Source organism: Mus caroli, chromosome 1 (assembly GCF_900094665.2).
Source record: "Mus caroli chromosome 1, CAROLI_EIJ_v1.1, whole genome shotgun sequence".
NCBI classification, from domain to species: domain Eukaryota; kingdom Metazoa; phylum Chordata; class Mammalia; order Rodentia; family Muridae; genus Mus; species Mus caroli.
Window position 1 is genome coordinate 76,355,577 of NC_034570.1, and position 25,893 is coordinate 76,381,469.

The following is a 25,893-nucleotide window of genomic DNA, read 5'->3' on the forward strand; positions in this document are numbered from 1 at the left end:
CCCGGAGCCAAGATGGCGCTCCCTGCAAGGCAGGTCACTGTCCTCCGGCTGGGAGGGTGCCGGATGTCTGCGGCCCCAAAAGGGTGCTGCCTCAGCAGCGTGGAGGTCATTTTTATGTTGAATATTTAAGCTTTGACTCAGTACTTTGAGTCTGCATGTATCATCCATTGCAGAACAGTACTGAAGATATGGTTACAGTAGAGCGTTCATTGACTTAGTAGCCATGAAACACGTGATTGGGATATAAGCTTGATGGGCAGCCATGCTCTCTGATTTTCATTAGTTTATTGATAGAGAATTGTCTCAATGAGAGTTGATGAGGTCATCACAGTAGCACGGGGGACATTTTGAGAGGATTCAGACTTGTACACATTGTCTAAAACTCTAAAGAAGTATTTCTTCATATGGGGATGCCCTTGTCATCTGTATCCACCCTTATGACAGTGAGATAATGACACCTGTGGAACACATGATGACCCTGGAGAATAAACAGGCTGCTTGGATTAGGAACAAACTTGGTTGTCACCGTCACCCTCCTTCAGCGTCACAACACATTCATTCACCGAGAGCCTGCTGCGTGGGTTTAAGGTTCTGTGTAGACTCTGAATGCTGTGCCTACTCCTCCACAGTGCCACTTCCTGTTGCTCTCAATGAGTGTTGCCCTTGATGTGTGTTAGCTTACATTTGGTCCTAAAGAGCAAATTTGGTCTTGAGGCACAATCAGGGAAAGTAAGTTGGCCAAAGTTGAAGAAAGACACGATTTTTTCCTTTAGAGAACAGCTGTGTCACCACAGTCCCTTAGAATTTGGAAACCATTTTCTTTTGCATATGGTTTCTATTATGACAGTAATACAATTCCATACTCAACAACATCAAATAGATCCCACTAACCTCCTATGAAGAGCTAGTGAAATGGCTCAGTTGGTAAAGTGTTTGCTCAGCAGCATCACAACGGGTTGATTCTGAGCACTGCAGAATATTAAGTGGAAGTGAAGGAGCAGAAAAGGCAGGCAAAAGTCATGTGGTGGACCTAAGGGGACTTACATGACATACTAGGGTCTCTGGGCTTTATCTTGTGAATAATGAATGCTATGTCTTTGAGGCTTTCTAGCTGAGAGAGTTATGGCAGACTTGGTTCTTTGAGGTTATTATTATTATTGTAGTAGTAGTATTTTAAAATTATAAAGGAGAATTGGGAGGCAGGTAAGACCTGAAGTAGTTGGGGATCTTACTGCTATCCAAGTGATCCAATGATGAAGGCTGTCCTAAGGCAGATGGGGCAGGGAGAAGTGTTAATGAAGCAGAGAGAGAGGTACTTGGTTACCACATAGATTTGAGTAATTAGGTAGGGGGAATCCAAGGTCATTCCTTGTTTGGGAGTTTATGTCATTGTCAGTGCCCTTCCTTAATTCTGTGCCTAAGAGGAGGTCACATGACTTTTGAGCATTAGAGAGACTGAGGAAAGGTACCATGTAATAAGCATCTTTTGTCACTGTTCTACCACACCACAAGGACAGGAAGGTGGTACATTAATAACATGGGTCCCCAGATTTAAGAAAGAAGGCCCTTAGAGTAACTTTGCCAGTCTCTAATATACTGTTCCTAGCTCCTGTGGTTGGTTGATGAGGCAGAGAGGGTAGATGACCGAAAGCTCTTGCTGGATAGAGTTGACATTTGCATGAAGAGTGCACTTTATAGATCAAGAGTAACAGTGTTGAGCATACTGAAGGTGTTGATGCTTCCAGCATGATCAGTTGAATGGTAACGATAGACCAGGAGACAAGGCAGAGGATCAGGGAAATGGATGGTATACCTGGGTCAAGGAAGGGACGGCAATGGAGGAAGCCGGATGAAAGTACTCAGGCATTTTAACTAGAGATGGACTACTTGGTGATGAAGATGTAGCCATAGGCACAGTTGCTAATGGGAAGATCAAGGGAATGAGTCTGGAGGTACTGGAAGGACTGCCTCCAGGAAGGCCACCCAGAATATGGAATTGACAAGGTGAGCCAAAAGCCACAGAAAACTACCAGAAAGCATTCTCAGAAGGACCGTGATCACAGCTGCAAGGACACAGAGAGCTTGAGACCTGCAGGAGATGGGCTGTGCTTCGGCTCTCATTCTGTGTTCTGCAAACTGTGAAGGGAGCCTGTGTCAGAGCAGGTAGCACAGGAAGAATAAGGCCCCTCCTTAGGAGGAGATTGCCCAGGCATCTACCTGGAGATAACAGGTTTCTCACTGTTGATGGCTTAGTGTGGTCGCACAGAACATACTAAAGCTAAATCTGCTAAATCTGCTACGGGAATATCAAGAGTCTTCATGCATAATTATGTGTCCAAAGAGTCAGGATTCCAAAGGATTCCCTGTTTTGTTTGTTTGTTTTGTTTTTATTTTTTGTGTTGTAGGTATGTTTATCATTCAACCCTCAAAGCACAGTGGTTGCTACTGGAAGTATGGATACGACAGCCAAATTATGGGACATTCAGAATGGAGAGGAAGTGGTCACTCTAACCGTATGTCTGTATCATTGATAAGCCCATCGTTTGTGCTAATTATTAGTTGAGTTTTGCTATAAAATGGAGGCTATGTGAGAAGAAGTTTTTGAGCCACTGGCTTTTAAACTGTGGGAGATGTTACTGCTGGCTTGCTGAACACTGGGACAGAATCAGGTGAAAGTGCTGGAGAAACCAAAGAGGTTTTGTATTTTTTAATTATGTAAATCACATAATCTTAGCACCCCTCCTCTATCTGGCTGAAAGAGAATGGGTAGGAGCTGTGTTTGGAAGTTGCAGAATTGCAAAGCCATTCCAGAAAATTCCTTCTGAGATTATTCATTCTCTTTCTTCCCTTTCATGCTGAGCTTAGAATTCTGGGCTACATTGAACAAGCAGGGTAAGGAACTGGGAGCACAAAGGCCACAGGGCATGACCCACAGAGAGGATGCCCGTGGGTTTCAGTCTTGCTTGTTACCACCATATCGCTGGTGTGGTGACACCTTCGATGGACCTGTCACTCTCCTCTTCATCCCACCCAGGCCAAGTGGCCACAACTGAAATAAGTTAACTCCCTATTCTAAGGAGTGGGAACCATCGGATGGGGGCTCTGCCCTCCTTGTCCTTTTAAAAGTATAAGTGAATTTTAAAAACTCAAACCAAGCAAATACAAACAGGATACTTTCTCCAAGAATACTAAAAGAATACTAAAAGAATACTAAAGCAAGAAAAGAAAAAAATATCTTAAAAGTTGTTTCGACAGCTTTTCTTTTTACAATCTGAGGCTCCAGCAGCATTAATGTCAGTATGGAGCAGAGCTTCCTGATTGCCCTTTCTCTCAGGAACATGGAGTTTCATTGTGTCTGTGGTTTCAATGTATTTTTTCTCCTGCTGGTTCTGCTTCCCCTGCTTGGCAGACTGAGTTCTTCTCTGCACATGCGCACCCATCTGCTGATGGAAAGCACCCGTGTGCTCAGCTCTGCTTCAGCTTGGCCGCTAGTCCATTTGTAAACGTGCTTTTACATTATTTTATTATCTAAAAATATAATCAAAGGTCGAGGAGCTATCAAGGTGGGTAAAGGCCTTCTGAGTAAGCACTGGACAGTGGGGTTGGATTCCTTACATTCAAGCACATGTCTGGTGTATAGCAGGTTACAGATGTGTAGAGTCAGATGGGTCTCGTGCACTTGCTGGCCAGCCGACCTAGTCTAACAGTTCTATGTCAGACTGTCTTATAAGTACTAAGTTGGATAGCAATGAGAAAATATATATGAAATTAACCCCTGGCCTCCACAGAGGTCTCCATAGGTAAGTGCACCCACATACATGTGCACATATATGTGCACCACACACATACTTGCATGCACACTTTATATACACATACCACACAGACACAGAGACACAGAGACACAGAGACACACAGACACAGACACACACACACACACACACACACACACACACACACACACACAGACATTGGCAGAAAAAAGAAAGGGGAAGGGAGAAGGGGAAGAGGGAGAAGGAGGGGGAGAAGAGGGAGAGGAGATGGAGAGGGAGTGAGAAAGAGAGAAAGAAAGATCCTAGCAGTTCAGAGGTTGAGACGGGAAGATTGTGTGTCCAAGGCTATAGTGCAAAAGCAAAATAAAAGAAAACTAATAGAAATAAAAGTAATTGTATTGACTGAAATGATTAGGAAAGTGCAGTGCGTACCCTAAATGAGATCTCCTTTCCAGACTCTCAGATTTGGGTGTAGGAGGAACTTATTCGTATGATGTCCGTGCAGTGGGGTCCTCAGGACCAGCTTGTGAAGAGGGAGACTCAGATCACTGACAGTCATGGTCACTGCCTACCATTGACCAGTTCCACGTCACACCATCACAGGAGTCTCTTCCTTTTTAAAGTCACTAGATTGTCCCATCTACTCTTGTCTCTTGCCCACCACTTATTATCATGTCTGTATGAAAATGGCTGTTTAACTCTTTCCAAGACAATGTAAAAGACACCTTCTAGTTTCCCCAAACGTATTCTTTTGTTTATAAAACAACCCAGTCCTGCCCTACATCTTTGTTCATTGTTCTGCAATGAACCTGATTGAAGTGTGCAAGGCAACGAGCTTTGCTGATTTACTCTGCAAATGTCACAGAATTCTGTTCTCTCAACTTTCTTGTCACCTTGCAGAGAAAGTGGTGCACGTGTGCAGTCCCTCCCAGCCCAGCTCAGCCCAGCCCAGCCCAGCTCAGCCCAGCCCAGTCCAGTCCAGTCCAGTCCAGTCCAGTCCAGTCCAGTCCAGTCCAGTCCAGCAGGATTTCCTGTTGCTCTCTGTAGCTCTCTCTTCTCTACCATCTTTTAGATGATACTATACTCTTATCTACTACATAAGTACTCTTCATTTATGTGCTCTTATCTACACATGTAGATGACTGTATCTGTTCTTTTTTCCAGGGTCATTTGGCAGAAATCATTTCCTTGTCGTTTGACACCTCAGGAGACAGAATCATCACAGGGTCCTTTGACCACACAGTTGTAGTATGGGATGCTAGTACTGGAAGGTAATTTTCTAGATACTTTCCACCTGTGTCAGTGGTTAGGAAGGTTTTGTGTTATGCATTAGCTGAGCCTTGCTCAAGCTGGTCATGGTTGAAATTCTGAAGGAGTATAACTCATGGTTTATTATTACTTCTTTAATGTGTTTTAGTAATTTGCCTGCATGTATGTATGAGCACCACAATTTGTCTGGTACTGTCATAGTTGAAAGCCAGCATGTAGGTCTGAGGAACCGAACTGGGTTCTTGGCAAGAACAGCAAGTGGCCTTACCCATGAACAATCTCTCCAGTTCCCATAGTTGATTCTTTAGTGTATTTCTGATAAACAAAATAAGTGATTTCCCAATACAAGGCAGCAACATAGAGGAGAATGTTATAAAGAGCCTGGTTATGTAGCTGTTATTAGTCACATGTACTTTATAATCAAGTTTCAGTGACATCTTATTATGCTAAAGCTGAATATCATGAATTAAAACTCATAGCTAATTTCCCAAACTTAATTTAGCCCAAGAACTTCAATTTCCTTTCTAATGGTTGTTGGCTTTACTTTATTGACAAGTTAGCTAAATTAGCATATTTGCATTGGAAAACTCACCTCTTGGACTCCGAATTTTGATAGAGGGATTCACTACCAGTGCTACCATCCAAGAGATATTGAACAAGGCATGAGGGGAGGATGGGGCTTTCAACCATTTGATGCACAGCTCCTGAGTGCCCATGGGTCTGTGGGACCCACTCACGTGTTTTCCTTCATCCATGAATTAGTTAGCTAATTAATTCCTTTTGGAGTCAGAGTCTGAAATAGCTCAGGCTGGCCTCCAAACCAACTCTGTCTGAGGCTGCAGGTGACCTTGAATGTCTGATCCTCCTTCCTCCACCTCCTGAATGTTGGGAATCTAGTTTTGTGCTGCTGCCCCTGACTCCAGCCTCTGGGGGTTAATCCTGGAGTGTTCTTCACACTATGGAAACCAGCACTCTGCCATTTGAGTTGCTTTCCTAGCTTTAATCATTGATTTTATGACCATTTCAAGAGTTTTAGAATGCCTTTATGAATCATTACCCATTCCTTTATAAAATGTTACTTTAAGTTATAGTTTCAATTTTTTATTTTTATTTTTTGAATTTTTAAAATCTTTTTAAAATTTTTTTTTAGTTTTTACACTCCATATTTTATCACTGTTACACATCCCATAGCTCCTACCAACCCCGTGTCTCCACGTGGATGTTCCCACCCCCACCCTACCTGACCTCTAAAATCCCTGGGGCTTCCAGTCTCTTGAGGGTTCAGTGTATCATCTCTGAATAAACACAAACCCAGAAGTCCTCTAATGTATGTGTTTTGGGGGCCTCATATCAGCTGGTGTATGCTGCCTGTTTGGTGGTCCAGTTTTGAGAGATCTTGAGGGTCCAGATTGAGACTGCTGGCCCTCCTACAGAAAATCTCTTCTCAGCTTCTTTCAGCCTTCCATAATTCATCAATAGGGGTCAGCTGCTTCTGTCCATTGGTTTGGTAGAAATATCTGCATCTAACTCTTTCAGCTGCTTGTTGGGTGTTTTGGAGGGCAGTCATCATAGGGTTTTTGATTTTTTTTGTTTGTTTGTGTGTGTGTGTGTGTGTGTGTGTGTGTGTGTGTGTGAGCGCTCCATAGCCTCAGAAATAGTGTCAGGCCTTGGGACCTCCCTTTGAGCTGGATCTCACTTTGGGCCTGTCACTGGACCTTCTTTTCCTCAGGCTTCTCTCCATTTCCATCCCTGTAATTCTTTCAGACAGGAACAATTATGGGTCAGAGATGTGACTATGGGATGGCAACCTCAACCCTCACTTGATGTCCTGTCTTCCTGCTGGAGGAGAGCTCTATAAGTTTCCTCTCCCTACTGTGAGGCATTTCATCTAAGATCCCTCCATTTGAGTCCTGAGAATCTCTCACCTCCCAGGTCTCTGATGCATTTTGGAGGATCAAGGACCTCAACATAAAACCAGATACACGGAATTTAATAGAAGAGAAAGTGGGAAAGAGTCTTGAACTCATTGGCACAGGGGGAAATTTCCTAAACAGAATTCCAGTGGCTCAGGCTCTAAGATCAATAACTGATAAATGGGACTTCATGAAACTGGAAAGCTTCTCTAAGGCAAAAGACTTAGCCAATAAGACAAATCGATAACCTACAGATTGGGAAAAAAAACTTCACTAACCCCACATCCAATACAGGGCTAATATCCAAAATATATAAAGAACTCAAGAAGTTAATCACAAAAAAAAACCCAAACAACCCAATCAAAAAATGGGGTATAGAATTAAACTGAGAATCACAACTGAGGAATCTTGAATGGCTGAGAAGCACCCAAAGAATGTTCAAAGTCCTTAGTGCTCAGAGAAATGCAAATCAAAATGACCTTGAAAGTCCACCTTACACCAATCAGAATGGCTAAGATCAAAACCTCAGGTGTTGGAGAGGATGTGGAGAAAGAGGAACACTCTTCCACTGCTGGTGTGATTGCAAACTGGTACAACCACTCTGGAAATCAATCTGGAGGTTCCTCAGAAAATTGGCAATAAATCTACCTGAAGACCCAGCTATACCATTCTTGGTAATACACCCAAAAGATGCCCCACCATGCCATAGGAGCACGTTTTCCACTATGTTCATAGCGGCCTTATTTGTGATAGCTAGAAGCTGGAAACAAGCTAGATGTCCTACAATAGAAGAATGGATACAGAAAATATGGTTCATTTACACAATGGAATACTACTCAGCTATTAAGAATGAGGACATCCTGACGTTTGCAGGCAAATGGATGGAACTAGAAAATACTGTCCTGAGTGAGGTAACTCAGACCCAAAAAGACATGCATGGTATGTACTCACTAATAAGTGGATATTAGCCAAAAAAAAAAAAAGGTACATAATTCTCAAGATACAGTCCACACAACTCAAAAAGGTCAACAAGCTGAAGTGCCCAAGTGAGGGCACCTCAGTTCCCACTTGGGAGAGAGAAGAAAGCAATCACAGATGGGGAGGGAGGGAGGGACCTTGGAAAGAAAGTGGATAGGGGGGAATTGGGGGTAAAAGGGGAATCTGATCTTGTATTGGGTGTGGGAAAAGGACTGAAGCCCTGAAGGTCAGCAGGAAGAATGGAAACAGGCAACCTCGGGAAATAGGAGGTTGGGGCAACCCTCCAGAACACATCAAATTTTTATTTTAACAGTACATATTTATATGTATAATGTGATAGTTCAAAGCATTATAATCTGTTAAATGATGAAAACAGACTAGTTCACATCTCCATCTCAAACACTGCTTTTCAAAGTTATATGTGATATGTGATAATTGTACAATTTTATGGGGTACACTGTGATGTGTGTGCCCCATATGAACACATGATACAATATGTTACAGATCAAACCAGAAAACTGTCTGGGACTGAATTAAGTCAGACATAGTCATATTACCTCTTAAAGCAAAGCTTTATGTATATGGGTTTCTTTTGCATTCATACCATGTGCAGCCAGCCCATGCCTGTCTGGGCCCAGGAAGTCCAGAGAGATCTGGATCTCTGAGATCTCCTGGAACTGGTTGCAGGTGAATGTTAGTTGACATGGTTGCTGGAAACTCAGCATGGATCTTCTGGAGACAGTGAGTGCTCTTAAGTGTTGAGCCATCTCTCCAGTCACAATATCTTTGATTGCTTAAAACTTTTGTATAGCTTTATGGAAATTAGTGTTCTCCTTTCGAGTAATAGCAGAGCTGTTTTCGCTTCATTACCAAAAATGTAATTTTGTAAATACTAAAATTTAGTTCACACAACTGGGCTTGACCATATGTGCATATGCTGTAGTAAAAACATCCATGGTAGTTTTTATTGTTAACCTGACGTAGAGCAGTGCTTCTCAACCTTCCCAATGCTATGACCCTTTAATACAGTTCCTTGATTTGTGGTGACCCCAAGCACAAAATTATTTTCATGGTTACTTTGTAACTATAATTTGCTACTGTTATGAATTGTACCATAAATATTTTTGGAGGTAGAGGATTACCAAAAGGTTCGATATCCACAAGTTGACCTTGACCTAGAGTCACCTGGGAAGGGAGATTCTGAGGAATTATTCAGATAAGGGTGGCCTGTGGGCACTCCTGTGGGAGATTGTGTTGATTGTTAATTAAGGTGGGAAGATCCACCCTGCATGTGAGCAGCATCCTTTCCTGGGGTGGTCCCTAGCTGGTTTAAGAATGAAGAAAGCATCTGAGCTAAAGCAGAAACAAGTGGGTGTCATGGGGTGTGGGCTGTGCTTGCTTCCCTTACAGACATGGCCAGCTCTTTGAGTCATTGGCTTCCCTTAGATGACAGGCCATCACCTGGAATGAGTGAATAAAGCCCTTCTCTTATAGTATTTTCTTCAGGGTGGTTTGTAACAGCAAAAGTGAAACCAGGACGACATCTTTTACCAGTGGTGACGATTTCTGTCTTGCAGGAAGGTGCACACTTTAATTGGTCACTGTGCTGAGATCAGCAGTGCCCTGTTCAATTGGGATTGCTCTCTAATACTAACAGGCTCCATGGACAAGACCTGCATGGTGAGCTCAGAGTCAGCCTTGCTTTGTAAGGTGTCTCTATCCTCTATACTGTGTCAGGTATTCATCAAAATAACTAACAGACTTCCAAGAGGGCATACAGTTAAACATTAATTTATAAATAATAATTTCTAACTTTTATTTTGTTTCCAGTTTCCATAGTTTGAAGGAAACATGAAGTGATAAAATGATTTTAACTGCATGAAAAGCAGTAACGGTCTTGTTTGAAAAGCCACATTAATTTTACCCAGTGTCCCACTGTTTATTTTGTATGCATTTCATTGCATAGCCCTCAAGAAACCTCAAATAAGTTTCTTCCTGTTATTGAGCCTCTTAACTTCAAAAGTAATTACTGAGAGGTTGAAACCACCTGCCACTCAATTTTATACATAAAACCTTCAATCTCATGGCGTATTTTTAATTTTCTGTCCTCATAGTTTAGGATCAAGGCCCTCCTCATATTTGTTAGATTCCATCATGCTGGTGCCTGAAGCAATATCACTTGGGATGTTTTTTTATTTCCTTAATATTGTAGAAAAATCTAAATGTCTGCTATGATTTTTCTGTGACCAGATGATTGTCTGTGGTCTTAGGTCATACAGTGGAATGAACTGATGAGAGAGAATTATGTGTGTCTTTTCCAACACAGTTGTTTGGCAAGACTCACTTGTATTGAAGATCACTGCGTGTCTCTCCCACTCTGCAGAGGAGTTCAGTTGCTTAGTTGGTGATTTCTATTTCTCCTAATTTCAGTTGTGGGATGCTACGAGTGGGAAATACGTAGCAACCTTAACAGGCCATGATGATGAGATCCTAGACAGCTGCTTTGATTACACTGGGAAACTTATCGCAACAGCTTCTGCCGATGGTAAGTCATCATTTGACACATGAAAGCTATGGAGGAGTCATGTTTCTTTGGAAATGTGCCTGACTCTATACCATGCTCCATCTGCCCAAGAGCCTGCTGTGGCCAAAACATGTGCCTTAACTTCATGTATGTAACCACAGTGTGTCCATGACACATGGTTTTCCTATGTGTGCTATTAGGAGATTGAATATAGAGTTTAGTGTGAGGTCAGCAAGACTTTCCCACAGAGTTATATCCCATCAGTTTTGTTTTTTGTTTGTTTTTTGTTTTTTTTTTTTGAGCTAGGATCTTTGTAACTCGGCCAGATTGGACTTGAACTTACTCTGTATCCCCGATGGCCTGACCTTGTGATCTTCCTGCCTCGGTCTCTGCATAGTGGGCATTGCTGACTGTGTCACAAATCCTGGATCCATGTTGAGCTCTTGAGAGTCACATGTAATGTTTTGCATTGACTGTCACCTCCTTGATGGAGTCACACATGTCTGTGCAGACTTTGATGTTTTCCATGCATAATAGTGCCATGTTCACAATCATCTCTTTGTGTACAAGATTGTGTACAATACTTGATTCTGTTGGAATTATCAACTTGGCCACTATTGCTATTATTATAATAAACTGTATTATTTCCTTATAAATAATATGCTGTTTCACCATGCATGTCAAATTCTTGTGAAAAACATATTTTATAGCACGCTTTCATTACCTTGTTCATAGGCAAATAGAACATCATATGATGACTATTCATGTTTTTGAAACCCCAAGTTCTCATTTTGATTTTGTACCATTGATCTGGTCACCATGTAATGCTACTTGTTAACTACAAATGGTGCTATACGATTGAGTGCTTTACACTGAACAGTCACACAAATGCCTACATGTGGTATCACTCTGTGTTTTGTCTTCTTGAACACCACCCATAGTCCTCAGACTATATGAATGACATCTAAGAATGTTACATGTGAATTCATGCCCCTTCTGTCCTAGCCACAAATGATAGGACATTGTCATCTCACTGATAATCAGTCACAAGAATCCACAATGTCAGCCATATTTTCTGGGTGAGCATGTCTATGCCACAGTATGTCAAGAGTCATATGTTAAAAAAACACCTCTGACACTACAGTAAAAATTTAAAATTCTTGAAATTTATGTAAGGTTACTTGCCATGTTTATCTACCTTATGATGCTTGCAATACACACATGCACACATATATACATATACACATGAGGTCTACTGTCAATTTCTTACTCTATATGATTTATTTATTTATTCTATGTAAGTACACTGTAGCTGTGTTCAGACAGCTCTCTCCAGCCTGTTCCCTCTGGTCTCACTGGCTCCAGTCCCACTTGCTCTAGCCCCACTCACTCTGGCCTAAAGATTTATTTATTTAAGTACACTATAGTTGTCTTCAGACACCCCAGAAGAGGGCATCAGATTTCATTATGGATGATTGTGAACCACGAAAGAAAAGCTTTTGGAAGCTCAAAGAAACCTGGGTGTGACTAAAGCCCAGTGACCCTGTCTGTTCCTTTACTTCCAACTTGTTTTCCTTTTGTATGTTTTTATACTTTTTCTCTACTTCAGTCAAAAGCTCTTTTCTATCATAACTTTTGGTCATAATTTGTGTAGTGTCTCTTCTGTACTATATCTGAGAATATATTATCATCTTAAAGTTCATAACTGAAGTAGTTTTCATCTAATATCCTATACAACTACAATTTTTAAAAGACTTGTCCTCATGATTCTTAACAGAGGTTTTTCATGTCAAGGTCCTGATAGTTCCGAGGGAGATGACCTGCACAAGCTGTAGCAGAATCTTAGCATGAGAAAATAAGATATCATTCGTAGGAAAAGGGAGGCTAGAAGGCCACATTTTTGTTCAGTAGCCTGGAAAATCTATTAGTCTTACTGAAATCTTATTTTATCAAGGCAAAAAGTTTTAGCTTATAAGAGCCTTGTTCTGACATTGCATGTATTTGCCAACTGTCACTCATTATAATCCTAAACTAGAAAAGCTCCACCCTGTCTACTTGTTAAATAAAAGGCATAGGGCAAAGGCTGTGCCTTAGTTGTACAGCACTCATCTATCACACACCTGCTCCTGAACTATACCACCAAAACCAAGCTGAGAATTGCTGCTCTAAGAATTACCATCATAGGCAGACTGGCAGACTTAAACCTTTTTTTTTTTTTTTTTTTTTTTTTTGANTTTTTTGAGACAGGGTTTCTCTGTATAGCCCTGGCTGTCCTGGAACTGACTTTGTAGACCAGGCTGGCCTCGAACTCAGAAATCCGCCTGCTTCTGCCTCCTGAGTGCTGGGATTAAAGGCATGCACCACCACGCCCGGCTGGCAGACTTAAATCTTACAAGCAGTAAAGAGAGAGGAAAGCTGTAGGGCCTTGATAGGAAATCTGTCTTACTCTCGTTATTCCTCTCGCCGTTCTCTCCCATACAGCTCTGGCCTCCCACTCAGGAACCCAGTTAGTGTGGCTGCAGGCAGCTACAGGAACCACCATGTGGTTGCCGGGATTTGAATTCAGGACCTTTGGAAGATCAGTCAGTGCTCTTAACTGCTGAGCCATCTTTCCATCCCTGATGCATATGTATATATACATATGCACATATACATATATACATACATACACACACACATATATATATAAAACTACATGATGTTTACTGATAATATTTTATTCTATATGTTCCCGTAGAGTGTATGTATGTGTGTCTATCTACTACCAAAATCATACTCTATATATGGCTAAGTATATAAGGATTGCTATATAAATATATTATCTATATTGACAGTGTCTTACTCTGTGCTTGGTATAGATAATCTCAATGTCACACTATCCATTGAATAATGGTAATATACTATATATGTACCATCTCTTTTGCACCTGGGTTTATTATTGCACTGACTGTATCAGCTATACACAATGCTTGTGTAATCTCCTTGAATATCATACACAATGCTGTATTAATAATGTCACCCACTTCCCAATTATATGACAATGTATATCTTCATAATCACCTATAATTATGCATGATTACATTCTGTAGATAACATGTATGACAACTATACATTATGTCACACTGTAGTTATACACTTTAAAATACTACATGTGGCACTGAAATCTGACTATCTTTCCTCTTTGATAGCCATGTGTAAATTTTCTATGTATGGTTAAAACTCCCTGGTGTCACAGAATGATGTCTACTCCAGATACATGACAGAACATATGATAAAACAGTGTGCCTTATATTTATATTTTATGTTATGGCATGGTCTTACTATGACCTATTGTGACAAATCTGTAATGCCTTGCCATTCACATCTCCAAAAGCTTTGCAGGCCTGGAAACTCTACTTTCACCCTTTTTCATAATGATGGATGATGATATTATATGATTTTCAATATCCATATATTCTACCCTATGTATTAATCATGAACTTAAACATCATATGTGATGTCACTATGTACTTTCTTCTTCTTTTGGGTAACCATAAAAGTCATATTTCAGCTGGGCATGGTGGCACACTGTTTTAATCCCAGCAAAAAAAAAAAAAAAAAACCCTTACCTAGCAAAGCCCCTCCTGAGTTCTTCATACAGTAAATATTAACTCATAAAAACATCTTTAACCCCACAAACCTTGGGGAACTTGTTATGTGCAGCAAGATGTAATATATAGTAATATAGTTTGTGATTTGTAACATATTTTCTAGCTTTTGCTTTTAAATTTTACTGTAATAGCTTCCGTATGTGGAGTAAGTGGAAGTGCGAGCTCATTGCTTCCCATACCCAATCAATGTGACATTTCATTTCCCCAGTTGGAGTGGGGTGGGAGCCACATGAGTGAGCCTCTCCTGAACTCTATTTGTGATCTCTCTCTATTTTTTTGGCTAAGGCTTCACAGTCCTCTATACTATGGTATAAAGAAAATATTGTTAACAGGAAAGAAAAGTTAATCAATTGCTGTCTTTTGAAATGATTTTAGTTCTTTACCTGCTTCTCTGTCCTCCTCGGTTGGTGGTCATATTCCTTCCTTAGTTAATAATAAAGTCTTAAGTCTCACAGGACCCATCTTCACTTAATACTACCATACCGTGTAAGTTTAGAAATCTGTATGAATAAAATAAATATCATAAAATCACCCATTGAAATATCACTTTTCATAATATAGTTCTATAACTTTGAACAAAGGTTGTTGTGAGCAGGAGGTAGAGAAAGAGCTCAGAGGCAGGCAGATTGCTGTGAGTTCCAGGCCAGCCTGGTTTAACATAGTGACTTCCAGAATAGCCATGACTACATAGTGAGACCCTATCTCAAAAAGCCAGTCAACCAACCAACCAACCAATCAATCAAACAAAAACAAATTAGTGTTTACTGGGCCAATATCATCTTTCTGATGCTTGGTATACTAAGATGAATCATTCCTTATGCTTATGTACTGTGCTTTTGACATTCCTTTTATAGCCAGGCCTCATATTATATTGTGTTATATCCTTTATCAGCACACAGAATTCTTCACTGTATGTGCCTGATATTCAGAAAGACCATGGGTGGGTGTCATGCCCTGTCTCTGTTATCTTTTTGATGGCCACATATGGTACTAGATTGTGTTTCCATATCCCAAATTATTATCTGGTGATTCTTTGTGTCTGTCTGATCTTCCTATGTCCCAGGAATTATGATATCTTATGTTAGATCCAATGCCTTGAATATGACTTGAGATACTATCTTATCATCTCCTTTAAAAAACACATTGGTGGAATTTCATATGTTACATATCCTTTATATCCACTTACGATAAAAGTATTATATATGTATCTTCTATGACACTGTATTAAAATGTATAATATCTATGCCATCTTCTGATTAATGAGTAACATATGTAAGCATGTATGTGTCATGTGTGGTGCCTTGCTATGTATGTATAGTATATATATGTGTGTATACACACACACACACACACATACATATATATGCACACACAGTTTTATCTACTTCATCTTCTTATTTCAAGCATATGCTATGTATAATATATGACCATGTATAGTATATACTATGAGTTTCTGGCCTTTTTGGATAAATGCAATATGATACTATGTTTGTTTTATCTATTTATCTAGGTACCATGCTTTCTCTTTTCTGTATTATACCTTTAATACCTTTATATATTATATAAATTCCATATCCCTAGGGTTCCCATATTACATCATACTGTTTCTTCTTCTCTCCTAAAGCCCATTTCTGGCATTACACCATATTTAGACAGTCTCACTGACTATACCGTAGTTTGAACTTTGAAAGTAGTGGGGTGAAACATCCCACAGCTTTTTACTGAGTTTATTCTGATGCTCTGTATGCTGACATTTTATAAAGTATATGTCTTTACCATCTCATGAAGGTGACGTCTGAGCACCACATCCAACTCTGATTCTTCAATAAGTCATGGCATTTCTTTCAAGCATATGTAATGCCATGAATATGAGTGACACTTTCCTTCATGCATTCTGTCATACAATACAATGTATAACCACACATGTGGATAAGTTATTTCAGTGACAGCTTCTGGTACCATATATTATGCAACAAAATGACTGTTTTTTCCTTCCCGGAGATCATATGTAACACTGTACTAACTGTGCCATGTCCTTGAAGCCTCAGTGAGGCTACACTTTCTATGTATAATGTGTTTCACATCTTGTCTGCTACCTCACTGTGCTGCACTAGTTAGTGATGTTACATGTGGCTCAGTAGCATATCCTTTTTATCACTTTAGAATCTGCATAAGATGGGCTGCTGAGATGGCTTAGTGTCTAAGAGTGCTTGCTGCTCTCATGGACCTAAATTTGGTTCTCAGCAATCATGTTGGGTGACCGACAACTAACCACACCTTCAATTCCATTGGATACAATATGCTTTTCCATTTTTCACTTACCCATGGTACCTATCTACACAGAAACAGACAAATATATATAATTAAAAATAAAACAAGTGCTTAAACCATCTTCTTAAGCTACCATAGACAATGAAAAGCATATCCTTGAGAATGTATGACTCTATACAATATGGCATACCCATAGTAAACATCGGTGGCCTAGGCTGGGTCCTGTCCTTGGTGACATTTTATAAAGTTGTATGATACTTCACCTCACTACTGTACTAGCTTGTATTTCAGTATAGCTGCCTCTGTCTACATGCATGATGACAAGCTCTATCCTAGGTCACAGTTTTTAGAATCATGTAAAATGCTACATAATTTTCCTCTTTCCTGATAAGCACACATAATGTACACTGGCACCTACATCATGCCCTTGAAACCTCTCTCTCTCTTTCTCTGATTTTATGTTGTATCTTATCTTACTGTGGATAATTCAACATAGTTCCCCTGAAGTTATGTTATAGGAAGCAATACAGGACATAATCCTTCATACATATTTATTCTATAAAATGTTAGATTGCATAGAATATTGGAAGTCACGCAGCAGCTGGGGACAGGGCTGGCGGATCAGCAGGCTGGGAGTGAGTGTGTGTGAAGAGTTTACTAACGTTCAATTCTAGTTTTTAGTTCCTTGCTACCTGCTGTTTATTCCACTATCAATTCTGTTCTTTCATTGTTCTACAAAGCATTGTTTCAGAATAATCTCTTCTTCTTTCGGAGCATTCTATAACCTCTTCTGATTCCTAAGAAGCATTGAGATGATATTTATTTATCTCATGTATGTATCTCCAAATAGTTTATTGCACAACAAAAGGTAATTAACAGAGGCTGGTATAATTGCTGTCCCCACTTCAGGGCTGAGAGAGACTAAAGTAGCTACTTTTGTGTCAGGACACAGCCTTAGGAAGTTATGGAGGTGGCATGTGGACTTAGCAATCTGGTTTCTAAGTTCATTCTCATCCTGTCTTGTACATAGCTATGACATCATGGGGAATCTGGGTATCACATACTTAATTTCAGGTCCTAGCCTTGCTTTTTAAGTTGTCCCACATTTCTGGGGAAACTGGTCTTACTGGGTTGTGAACCATCCTACCTGTATGTTTTATGTTTGTAATCATACCAATTCAAAGATGGCATTTAAAATCATTTTATCTACTTCACCTTCTTTTCTTATTTCATATATCACCCCTTCTTATATTTGGGAGCCCATGATCTCTTCCAACAATGTAAGAGACAGAGAGCAAGTCATGTCCAGCCTCTTCTGCATTTAGAGGGTTGAGTATGGCTCTTGACATAGGAAGAACAAACAGTCCAGAGCTCTTTTGTTAGAGGATAGACTTTTAGGTATCATGAAGTTCTGCAATTCAGATCAACTAATGTATATTCCCATCTCTCTCCAAAAGGAACGGCCAGAGTTTACAATGCAACCACAAGAAAGTGCGTAACCAAACTGGAAGGCCATGAAGGAGAAATCTCAAAGGTGACTTACCATCTCATTTAAAGCAGTGTGTTTACTACAAAAAAATTATGATAGTAGAGATTACAAATTAACCCTCTGAGCTAACATATCACGGTGTACCTTCAAAATATCCAACATATTAATATGGGTCAGGCAGTGAAGTAATGTTTCTGACAGTTAAATGGATTGAGGTAGAGAGAACACAAATAAAGCCAAGTGAAGTGGACAGAATGATATGCAGATGAGCCCTTGTTGAGTTGAAAATGGTATTCAGTGTGAATGGCCGAGAAGGCACATCATTGGAGGTTTTTTATGTCATGTCTCTATTTTATCATCATTTTAAGATGAATTTCCACTTAAAGTGTTATGCCAGGGAGCATTCATGAACTCCAAAGACCACCCAGGAGCTGATTCTGATACAATCACATTAGTGCATCTTTATTTACACGTTTGAGCCTGGGCCACACCATAGTCACTGACACAACAGGACAGGAGGGTGTAACCCCATGTCTAATTTTAAGCAGGTATTTATAGAGGCAAGAAGGGGGTATCTAGCCTGGTGCACATCTGATTGGGTTAGCCATTATAGCCTTTAACATAATTGGCTGGTCCTGGGAGCCAAACCCTAAACTCAACTTCTGCTTTTCTACTGATTGGTGGTTGTTAGGTAGTGAAGTGCTAGGGGCAGGCTTGTAACCTGGCGGTGCAGATTTGTTGGGGAGTATCCTGAAAACTGGTGCTAGACGCAAGTCTTGGTGGGTAAACTAGAAACTTGTGTTAGATACAGGTCTTCTTCAGGGGTAACCTCGAAACTGGTGCTAGGGACTGGTCTATTAGTTAACTTGAGGTCAACAGTAGGCCAGGTTCTCTAAGATGGAGTCTGAACCCAAAAGAGCTGGTCTCTCAAAAGTAGCATTAAATGTTTACCATTACATAAATTCCTATCTGCTCACTGTCTTTCCTCCATCTATTTCCAATGGTGGGCTTCCTGTTGGACAACAAAGCTGTGAATGAATCAGGTTAGACTTCACCTATGCACAGTTGACTTATGAATCCACGAATTTCAGTTAATCTTCCTTTCACAATACCAACAAGCTCATTTACTTCATAGAGAGTGGAGCTACACCTAGTGGTGGTGACATAGAACCTAGAATCTTTACATCTGAGAGGTGTTAGCTGGGCCTGGTGACATATGCTTGTAATTGCAGCCCCTTGGAGGTAGAGACAGAAGGATCAGGAGTTCATCCTTGGCTCAAAATGGTTCCCTGTCTCAAGCAACCTTACCTCCCCCACTCCCCAGCAGATGTATTGGGACTGAGATACTAAATCTCTTTAATTATATTATCCTGCTCTAAAACTCAACCATCTAAGCCTTTATTTTAAAGCATGTCCTGTCTGACTCAGGAAAAAAATTGTCTAAACACTTAAAAAGCATAAAACAGTATTCTTTTCAAAATCAGCTAATATTTAATTAGCTGAAAATACCCAACTCAGCAATTTAAGGAGTTTGTAAAGTGCTTTTCTGTAGCTCTAGTAAACATTCAAGTTTGTATTATGCAAAAGAGCATATGGTGCCCCCGGGGATCTGTGCATTAGATATAATGGAGGGAGTGATGTTTCGAAATATTTAACAAAGTATAAAATAACCCATTTTGAAACTCCAAGGCTTTATCTTAGGGTTTTATTGAACAGGTTTTAGAATCCTCACAGGACATGATGTTTGTTTATGTCCGCAGAGTATGCTGGGACTGGGGGCTCTTGCTTCCCAGATCAGCCCAAATAGTTTTATAGGTGAGCTCTTATCTGTCCCTTCTTTATGAAATAACAATGTGATTACTTCTGAACTCCAAAGGTTATAGTCAGATTCCAACATTGCCCATGTATCTTCCCATCCCTCCATCTTTTGTCCCTGTTGCTGCTGGCCCTTGCCCAATGGTAAGGGCTGGTATCTATGCCATTGGGTGCTACTGACCACTTCATGGACTGACAGATAAGGGGGTGGCAGGAGGATGTGGGAGGTAGGGCATGGAAGGGGAGCCTGGGCCATGTCCCCGAGTGTCTAGCTAAGGAGCCACCATCATGATGGATATTTCTCCCTAGTGAGTACATGCTTGTTTTGTGACCATGTGACAATAAGGAAAATTGGAATAGATTGCTCATTAAATTACTGTATGATAATATTTATAAGGAGCACAAACTTAAAACATTTAGTATTTCATTTATTAATTCATGGAACACTTAAAACGTCAGGTCAGGTTATATTCAGTATGTGCAATAGTAGATTTATCGTGACATCTTCTTACATGTGTATAATGTATTGCAACCATATCTATCCCCACTCCCCTCTCCTGTCCTGCTTCCTCTCTTGTGGGTCCACTTCCTATTTCCAATCAGTCCTATGCTGATTTTGTGTATGTCTCAGTGAGTTTCAACGGGATGACTTTTGAGAGCTTCTCCTGTGCTAGGCATTTGGTAGACACAGCTCTCTACCCTCCTCATACCTTCATCTCCAGTGGAAGCCGCTCCACTCATTGTCTAGTGATAAATATAGAGGGTCTCTAACTGAGACTTACCAGAGGAATACAAGGGCCAGCAGCAGGTCCCTCTGCCACTTGAATACTGAAGAAGAATGCCTGGCCCTCAGAAAGTATCCAAATGTATTATCTGAAAGTGATGCATTTTGAGTGTTAAAGGATGAAAATCCTCTTGCAGCCCTGCCCTGGGAATCTGCTCTTTCTGTGGCAGAGATGGAGGACAGAGTGACAGAACATTGTGTTGCAGAGGTGACATTGGATATTACAGATCTAGTCTGCTTTCTCTTCATCTACCAACTGGTTTTGCCAGTCTCATGGCTGAGGAGAAAACCATTGAGTCTTTGGGAAGAAACTGTTGAGGAACACTCAAAGTATACAGGTGTTTTGGTCTTTTATGAGAGAGAGAGAGAGAGAGAGAGAGAGAGAGAGAGAGAGAGAGAGAGAGAGAGAGAGAGAGAGAGAGAGAGAGAGAGAGAGAGAGGAGAGAAAGTAAAACATTAGCATCTAAGTTTCAACTTTCAGACACTAGTCCCTATATTTTTCCCACCAGGAAGAAACTGTTCTAAAAATAAATTCTAGCTCAAATTGAAGGTGTGTGCTCAGCCCTCCTTCTGATGATGGAACTCTGTTGTTAACCCAGACTCAACCTCTTATCATCTCTTTTGCTACTTTGCAGATCTCTTTCAATCCCCAAGGAAACCGGCTCCTGACGGGCAGCTCTGATAAGACAGCCAGAATCTGGGATGTTCAGACTGGCCAGTGCCTCCAGGTCCTTGAGGGGCACACTGATGAAATATTTTCATGTGCTTTCAACTATAAAGGGAATATAGTCATTACAGGTATGGGAGGAATACCCATCAAGCACCTACCTGGGTTTCCTTTAAAGACAGCTACTAGAATTTTAGAAGGATGCTAAAAAGAGTTCACAGTTGACCTTGGCTCAGTTTTCCATGGTACTTGGTTTATCTTGGAATTTCATTTTACTGTCATTACTGAATTTACCTTTTTTTGGCATTATTAAAACTGTGTTTTGAAACAGAGTCTTGATATGTACCCCTGGATGGCCTTAGCTGGCTATGCAGTGCAGACTGGCCTCAGACTTGCAGGAATCCTTCTTCAATAGCCTCCCAGTGGTAGGATTGGAGGTTTTAGCCACCGTGTTATCCCCTAGTTGCACCAGCATTCACAAGAGTGTGTTCTGCCACTGATAGTAAGCTTTTCCGACTTTTAATTCTGTTGCTCTAGGTAAGGTAGCCTTTTAGAAACCTGCCTAGCTAGTTACTCTAGCCATCCATGGACCTAATGGTTACTGCCCAGCTGATGGTAGTGTATGCCAATAACCAAAATAAGTCAGGACCATCATTTTCCACAGATGGTTTTATAGTCCTGAAGATATGTATTGTTAATTTGAATTTTTTTCTTGGATTTTTGTTTGTTTGTTTGTTTGCTAAAGTGCTAACATGTAGGGAAAAGAATATGGATTGAATGTTTTCAGCAATTCAGCAATTGCATGACTTCCTGGTCATCATTTGGAAAGCCTCACATTTCACACTTGGCTGAGTGACCAGGAGAAAGTCCACCTGTTAGATAAGGGAAAAATGATCATGCAATTTGTTTCCTCAGGCAGCAAGGACAACTCCTGCAGGATATGGCGTTGACCCAAGGGCTCTGCTGTGGAGCAGGGCTGTTGGCAACAGTGATCAAGAACTTGAACTCCAGAGATCAAGTGAGCCTATTTCCTCTGCCTCCTCTTTTCATGCAACTTATCCACGGAACAGCCTGTTTTTCACCTCACAGACATGACCATGAAAACCAATGAGCCTTCATCATTTTCTGACATTATCTAAGGGTTATTGGCAGGAGCAGGCATAATATGTGTTAAATATCACTAATTGTTTCTGTTGTGTTTTGTGTTTCAATAGCACCAGGATACTGACAAATGAAGTCAGAGTGCCTTAACAGTACTTCTTCTCCATTCTAGAATCTTCTAGATTGTACCTGAAGGCTGATGTTACAGTTTTTCTTCAATAAAGTTTTTAGACAAAATTTCTTATGACTATGTGTTTCATCATATTTGGATGGTAAGAGAACAAAGAATAAAATGGTTCTCACCAGCAAAAATATTCTGCATTGAAAGTGGAATAGAATACATGTAGGTAGCTTTTTTTTTTTTTTTGGTCTCTAAGGATGTGTTAACGAGCAGATAATCAGATTGGTAAATTAACAAAATCTCGAAGTATAAGAGAAAATAGTTGCTAAAATATTAAAATTATCTTGGGGTGCTGGCAAGATGGCTCAGCAGTTAAGAATAGTTGGAAGACCCAGGTTTATTTTCCAGCACCCATATTAGGCAGCTCACAATGGATTGTGACTCTAGTTCCAGGGAACCTGATCCCTTCTTCTGTCTTCTGTAGTAATTTGCATGTATGTGACATACATATACATAGGCAGATGCATACACACACTCATAATACATACACATACATTTAAAGATCCAGTTTTAGTTACTGCATGCAGATACTCTTTCTCCAACACTTTAATCACTTTAATAAAGGGACTTTTTTCCTCCATTGTGGCAGCTACTTTTACGACCTTAAAGAAGTAGACACATACTTATGATTCTATTTTGCCTTTAGATCATGAGTTATAGTTAGCTCTAACTGTCAAGTTGACACATTTGGGAAGGGAGAACCCCATATGGGGAATTGCTTCTGTTGGATTGGTTTATTGGCATGTCTGTGTAGCATCTGAGTTGTTAATTCATGTAGAAGGATCCAGTCCACTGTTGGTCATGTCATCACCGGGCATCAGGTTCTCAGTTCTATAAAGGTAGCTGAGCAAGCAAGAGGGAGCAAGCATTCCTCTGTTGATTGCTGCTCCAAGTTTCTGTCTTGAGTTTCTGCCCTGACAATTCCTCAGCGACAGCCTATGATCTGGAAGTATAAGCCAAATAGACTCTAATCTCACCGACATTGGTTGGGTCATTGTTTTATTACAAAAACAGAAAAAGTGAACTAGGGCAGTCATATGATGATATTATTTTGTTACACTATTCAAAAGAGTCAGCCAATGTGTAGTTAGTAGATGTTCAATGTCTTATAAACCTATAGAGGAATTTTAATCTGGCAACATGGCTCCTCTAGCAAAGGATCACATCCAAAGATGGGATCTGGCTAGAATATAGACACACTTAATTTTAAAGACATTTATTCAGCGTCATGATCAGACTATTACATTTAGCAATCAACAGCATGGGTGAAAAAGGTCTACGGTAAAACATTTTGTTGGAATGCTTTACTCTTTCCACAGTACAGAAACTAAAATAACCTGTTATACAATTAGTCATAAATACAGTCCTGGAGGTTTTTCCCACACACATGAGTATTGTCTAAAATATGTCTTCTTTGTAGCAGCTAGGCCCTGCCACCACTGTGCTTGGCTGAGTTCACAAATCTGTTGTAACCTGTAGCTTCCCTGTCACTTCTCTCCTGCTAAGCTTTGTTTCTTGGCTGTAATTAGAACCTCCTGCCACTTCTATAGCTACTGCTCTACTGCTGCTGCTGGAACCGCCATAGCCACCTTGGTTCTGTGGTTTAGCAAAGTTCTGGCCTCCACCAACATAAGGGTCAGAGCGCCTGCCTCCAAAGTTTCCTCCCTTCATCAGTACAAAATTTGAAGACTGGTTGTTATAATTGCCAAAATCATTGTAGCTTCCACCACCTCCAAAATTGCTTCCATCATTGGCAAATCCATTATAGCCATCCCCACTGCCACCATATCCACCACCACCACAGCTGCCACCAAAGCCACCACGACCACTGAACTTCCCTCCTCAACCAAAATTTTCATTGCCACCAAAACCACCTCCACGACCACCACCAAAGTTTCCAGCTCTACTGCTACCTCTCTGGCAGGATGAAGCACTAGCCATCTCTTGCTTTGACAGAGCCTTTCTTACTTCACAGTTGTGGCCATTCACAGTATGGTATTTCTGAGTAACAATCTTATCCACAGAGTCATGGTCTTCAACGGTGACAAAAGCAAAGCCCCTCTTTTTTCCACTGCCTCTGGCAGACATAATTTCTATCACTTCAATCTTCCCATACTGCTCAAAATATTCCCATAGGTGATGTTCTTCAGTGTCTTCTTTAATACTGCCAACAAAGATCTTTTTCACAGTGGTGTATGTGACAAAACCAAAGCCCCTGGATCTCTTGCTGTTCTCTTATTACCACACAGTCAGTCAGTGCTCCTCATTGCTCGAAAAGGCTCCTCAGACTCTCGTTGGTTGTTTTGAAGCTCAGCCATCTGATGAAGAGTTTCCATAGCTGTTCCCGCTCCTTGGGAGATTCTAATTTAGACATGATGGCAGGGTTATGGGAGTCTTTGTTAGCAATACCTTTGTTCTCACTCCAAATGGAAAAGCTTAGTCACATCCGGGGGGCCCAAAGCTGGAGCCGACATTAGGGCAGTCTTAATGGCATCAAAGGCTTGTTCTTTATTTCCCCATATGAAGGGCTGTTTATCTCTTGTGAGGGGATAAAGTGGGGCCACTAATTCAGCAAAACCTGTAATCCACAATCTGCAAAACCCCACAGTGCCCAGGATCTCTCCAAGTTGTCTTGAACTGCTCTGTGGGGGAATATGAAACACAGTCTCTTCTAGCTTCAGAGAGCCACTGTTTCCCCTCTTCTTCTTCTTGGGGCAGTCTCTTGCTCAGTGCCCTTTTTCTTTACAGTAAACACATTGATCTTTGGCCAAAGGCTATCTTCTGTTGCTAGGTACTATCTTACTAGATTCTCTAGTTTCCCTGACTACTGTGGCCAGTATTTTATGCAAGTTTTCTCTTGTCCCTTTTTAATTCCCTGGCTTCCTGTTTCTTCTGCTTATTATTCCTAAGTGCTAGCATTACCAGCATGTGCCACCTTGCTTGGTTCTAGTCTAATTCCCTGGCTTCCTTTGGATGTTATCCAATTATCACATCTCCATCCTGTCACTCATCCTCTCCCATAATTTACCTTTGCCCTGGTTTATCCTTTTATCTCACTGCACATCTCTGATTCTGAATCTGGTCTCTGTTTTTGTCAGCCTGTCCATGAGTCTCACCACTTGTGCTTTGTCCTTCTTCCGATTTCTATATAGCAACCCTTCCTTTTGCTTGTCTCTCCTATCTCAGACTTCTCTCTAATCCCCTTCATTTCTATTTCTACTTCTCCTCACTGTTAATCTCTTCATCTGTCACTGTCATCTATCTCTCCCGAGTCTCCTTCTAGTCTTAGCTCACTTCTTTCCAGATCTCTGTCTGTACACACCTGTCTTCCTCATCCTCTCTTCCTTCCTTTGTTTCTCCTCCTCTGTACTTTTTTTTTTTTATCAACTTACACAATTCTTTCACCAACTTACCCTGTCCTTTCTTCTAACTTCCTTTTACCTTGGTCAGATTGTTGGAGCACTTTCTAGCCCTATGGAGA

General features: G+C 40.6%; 1 protein-coding gene and 1 pseudogene across 2 annotated transcripts in view; one reads left to right on the forward strand and one right to left on the reverse strand.

Moving 5' to 3' along the window:
- Window positions 1-22,366, forward strand: part of Daw1 (dynein assembly factor with WD repeats 1) — a 49,680-nt gene extending 27,314 nt beyond the window's left edge. For both annotated transcript variants that reach the window (XM_021166469.1, XM_021166479.1), the window contains exons 7-13: window positions 2,406-2,513; window positions 4,935-5,041; window positions 9,508-9,610; window positions 10,361-10,475; window positions 17,833-17,909; window positions 21,099-21,261; window positions 22,046-22,366. In XM_021166469.1, coding sequence (XP_021022128.1) covers window positions 2,406-2,513; window positions 4,935-5,041; window positions 9,508-9,610; window positions 10,361-10,475; window positions 17,833-17,909; window positions 21,099-21,261; window positions 22,046-22,080 — 708 coding nt within the window. In that variant the 3' untranslated portion in view covers window positions 22,081-22,366. The remainder of the gene's footprint in view (window positions 1-2,405; window positions 2,514-4,934; window positions 5,042-9,507; window positions 9,611-10,360; window positions 10,476-17,832; window positions 17,910-21,098; window positions 21,262-22,045) is intronic.
- A 1,501-nt stretch (window positions 22,367-23,867) lies between these two features.
- On the reverse strand, window positions 23,868-24,786 carry LOC110295542 (annotated as a pseudogene).
- Window positions 24,787-25,893: the final 1,107 nt, after the last annotated feature.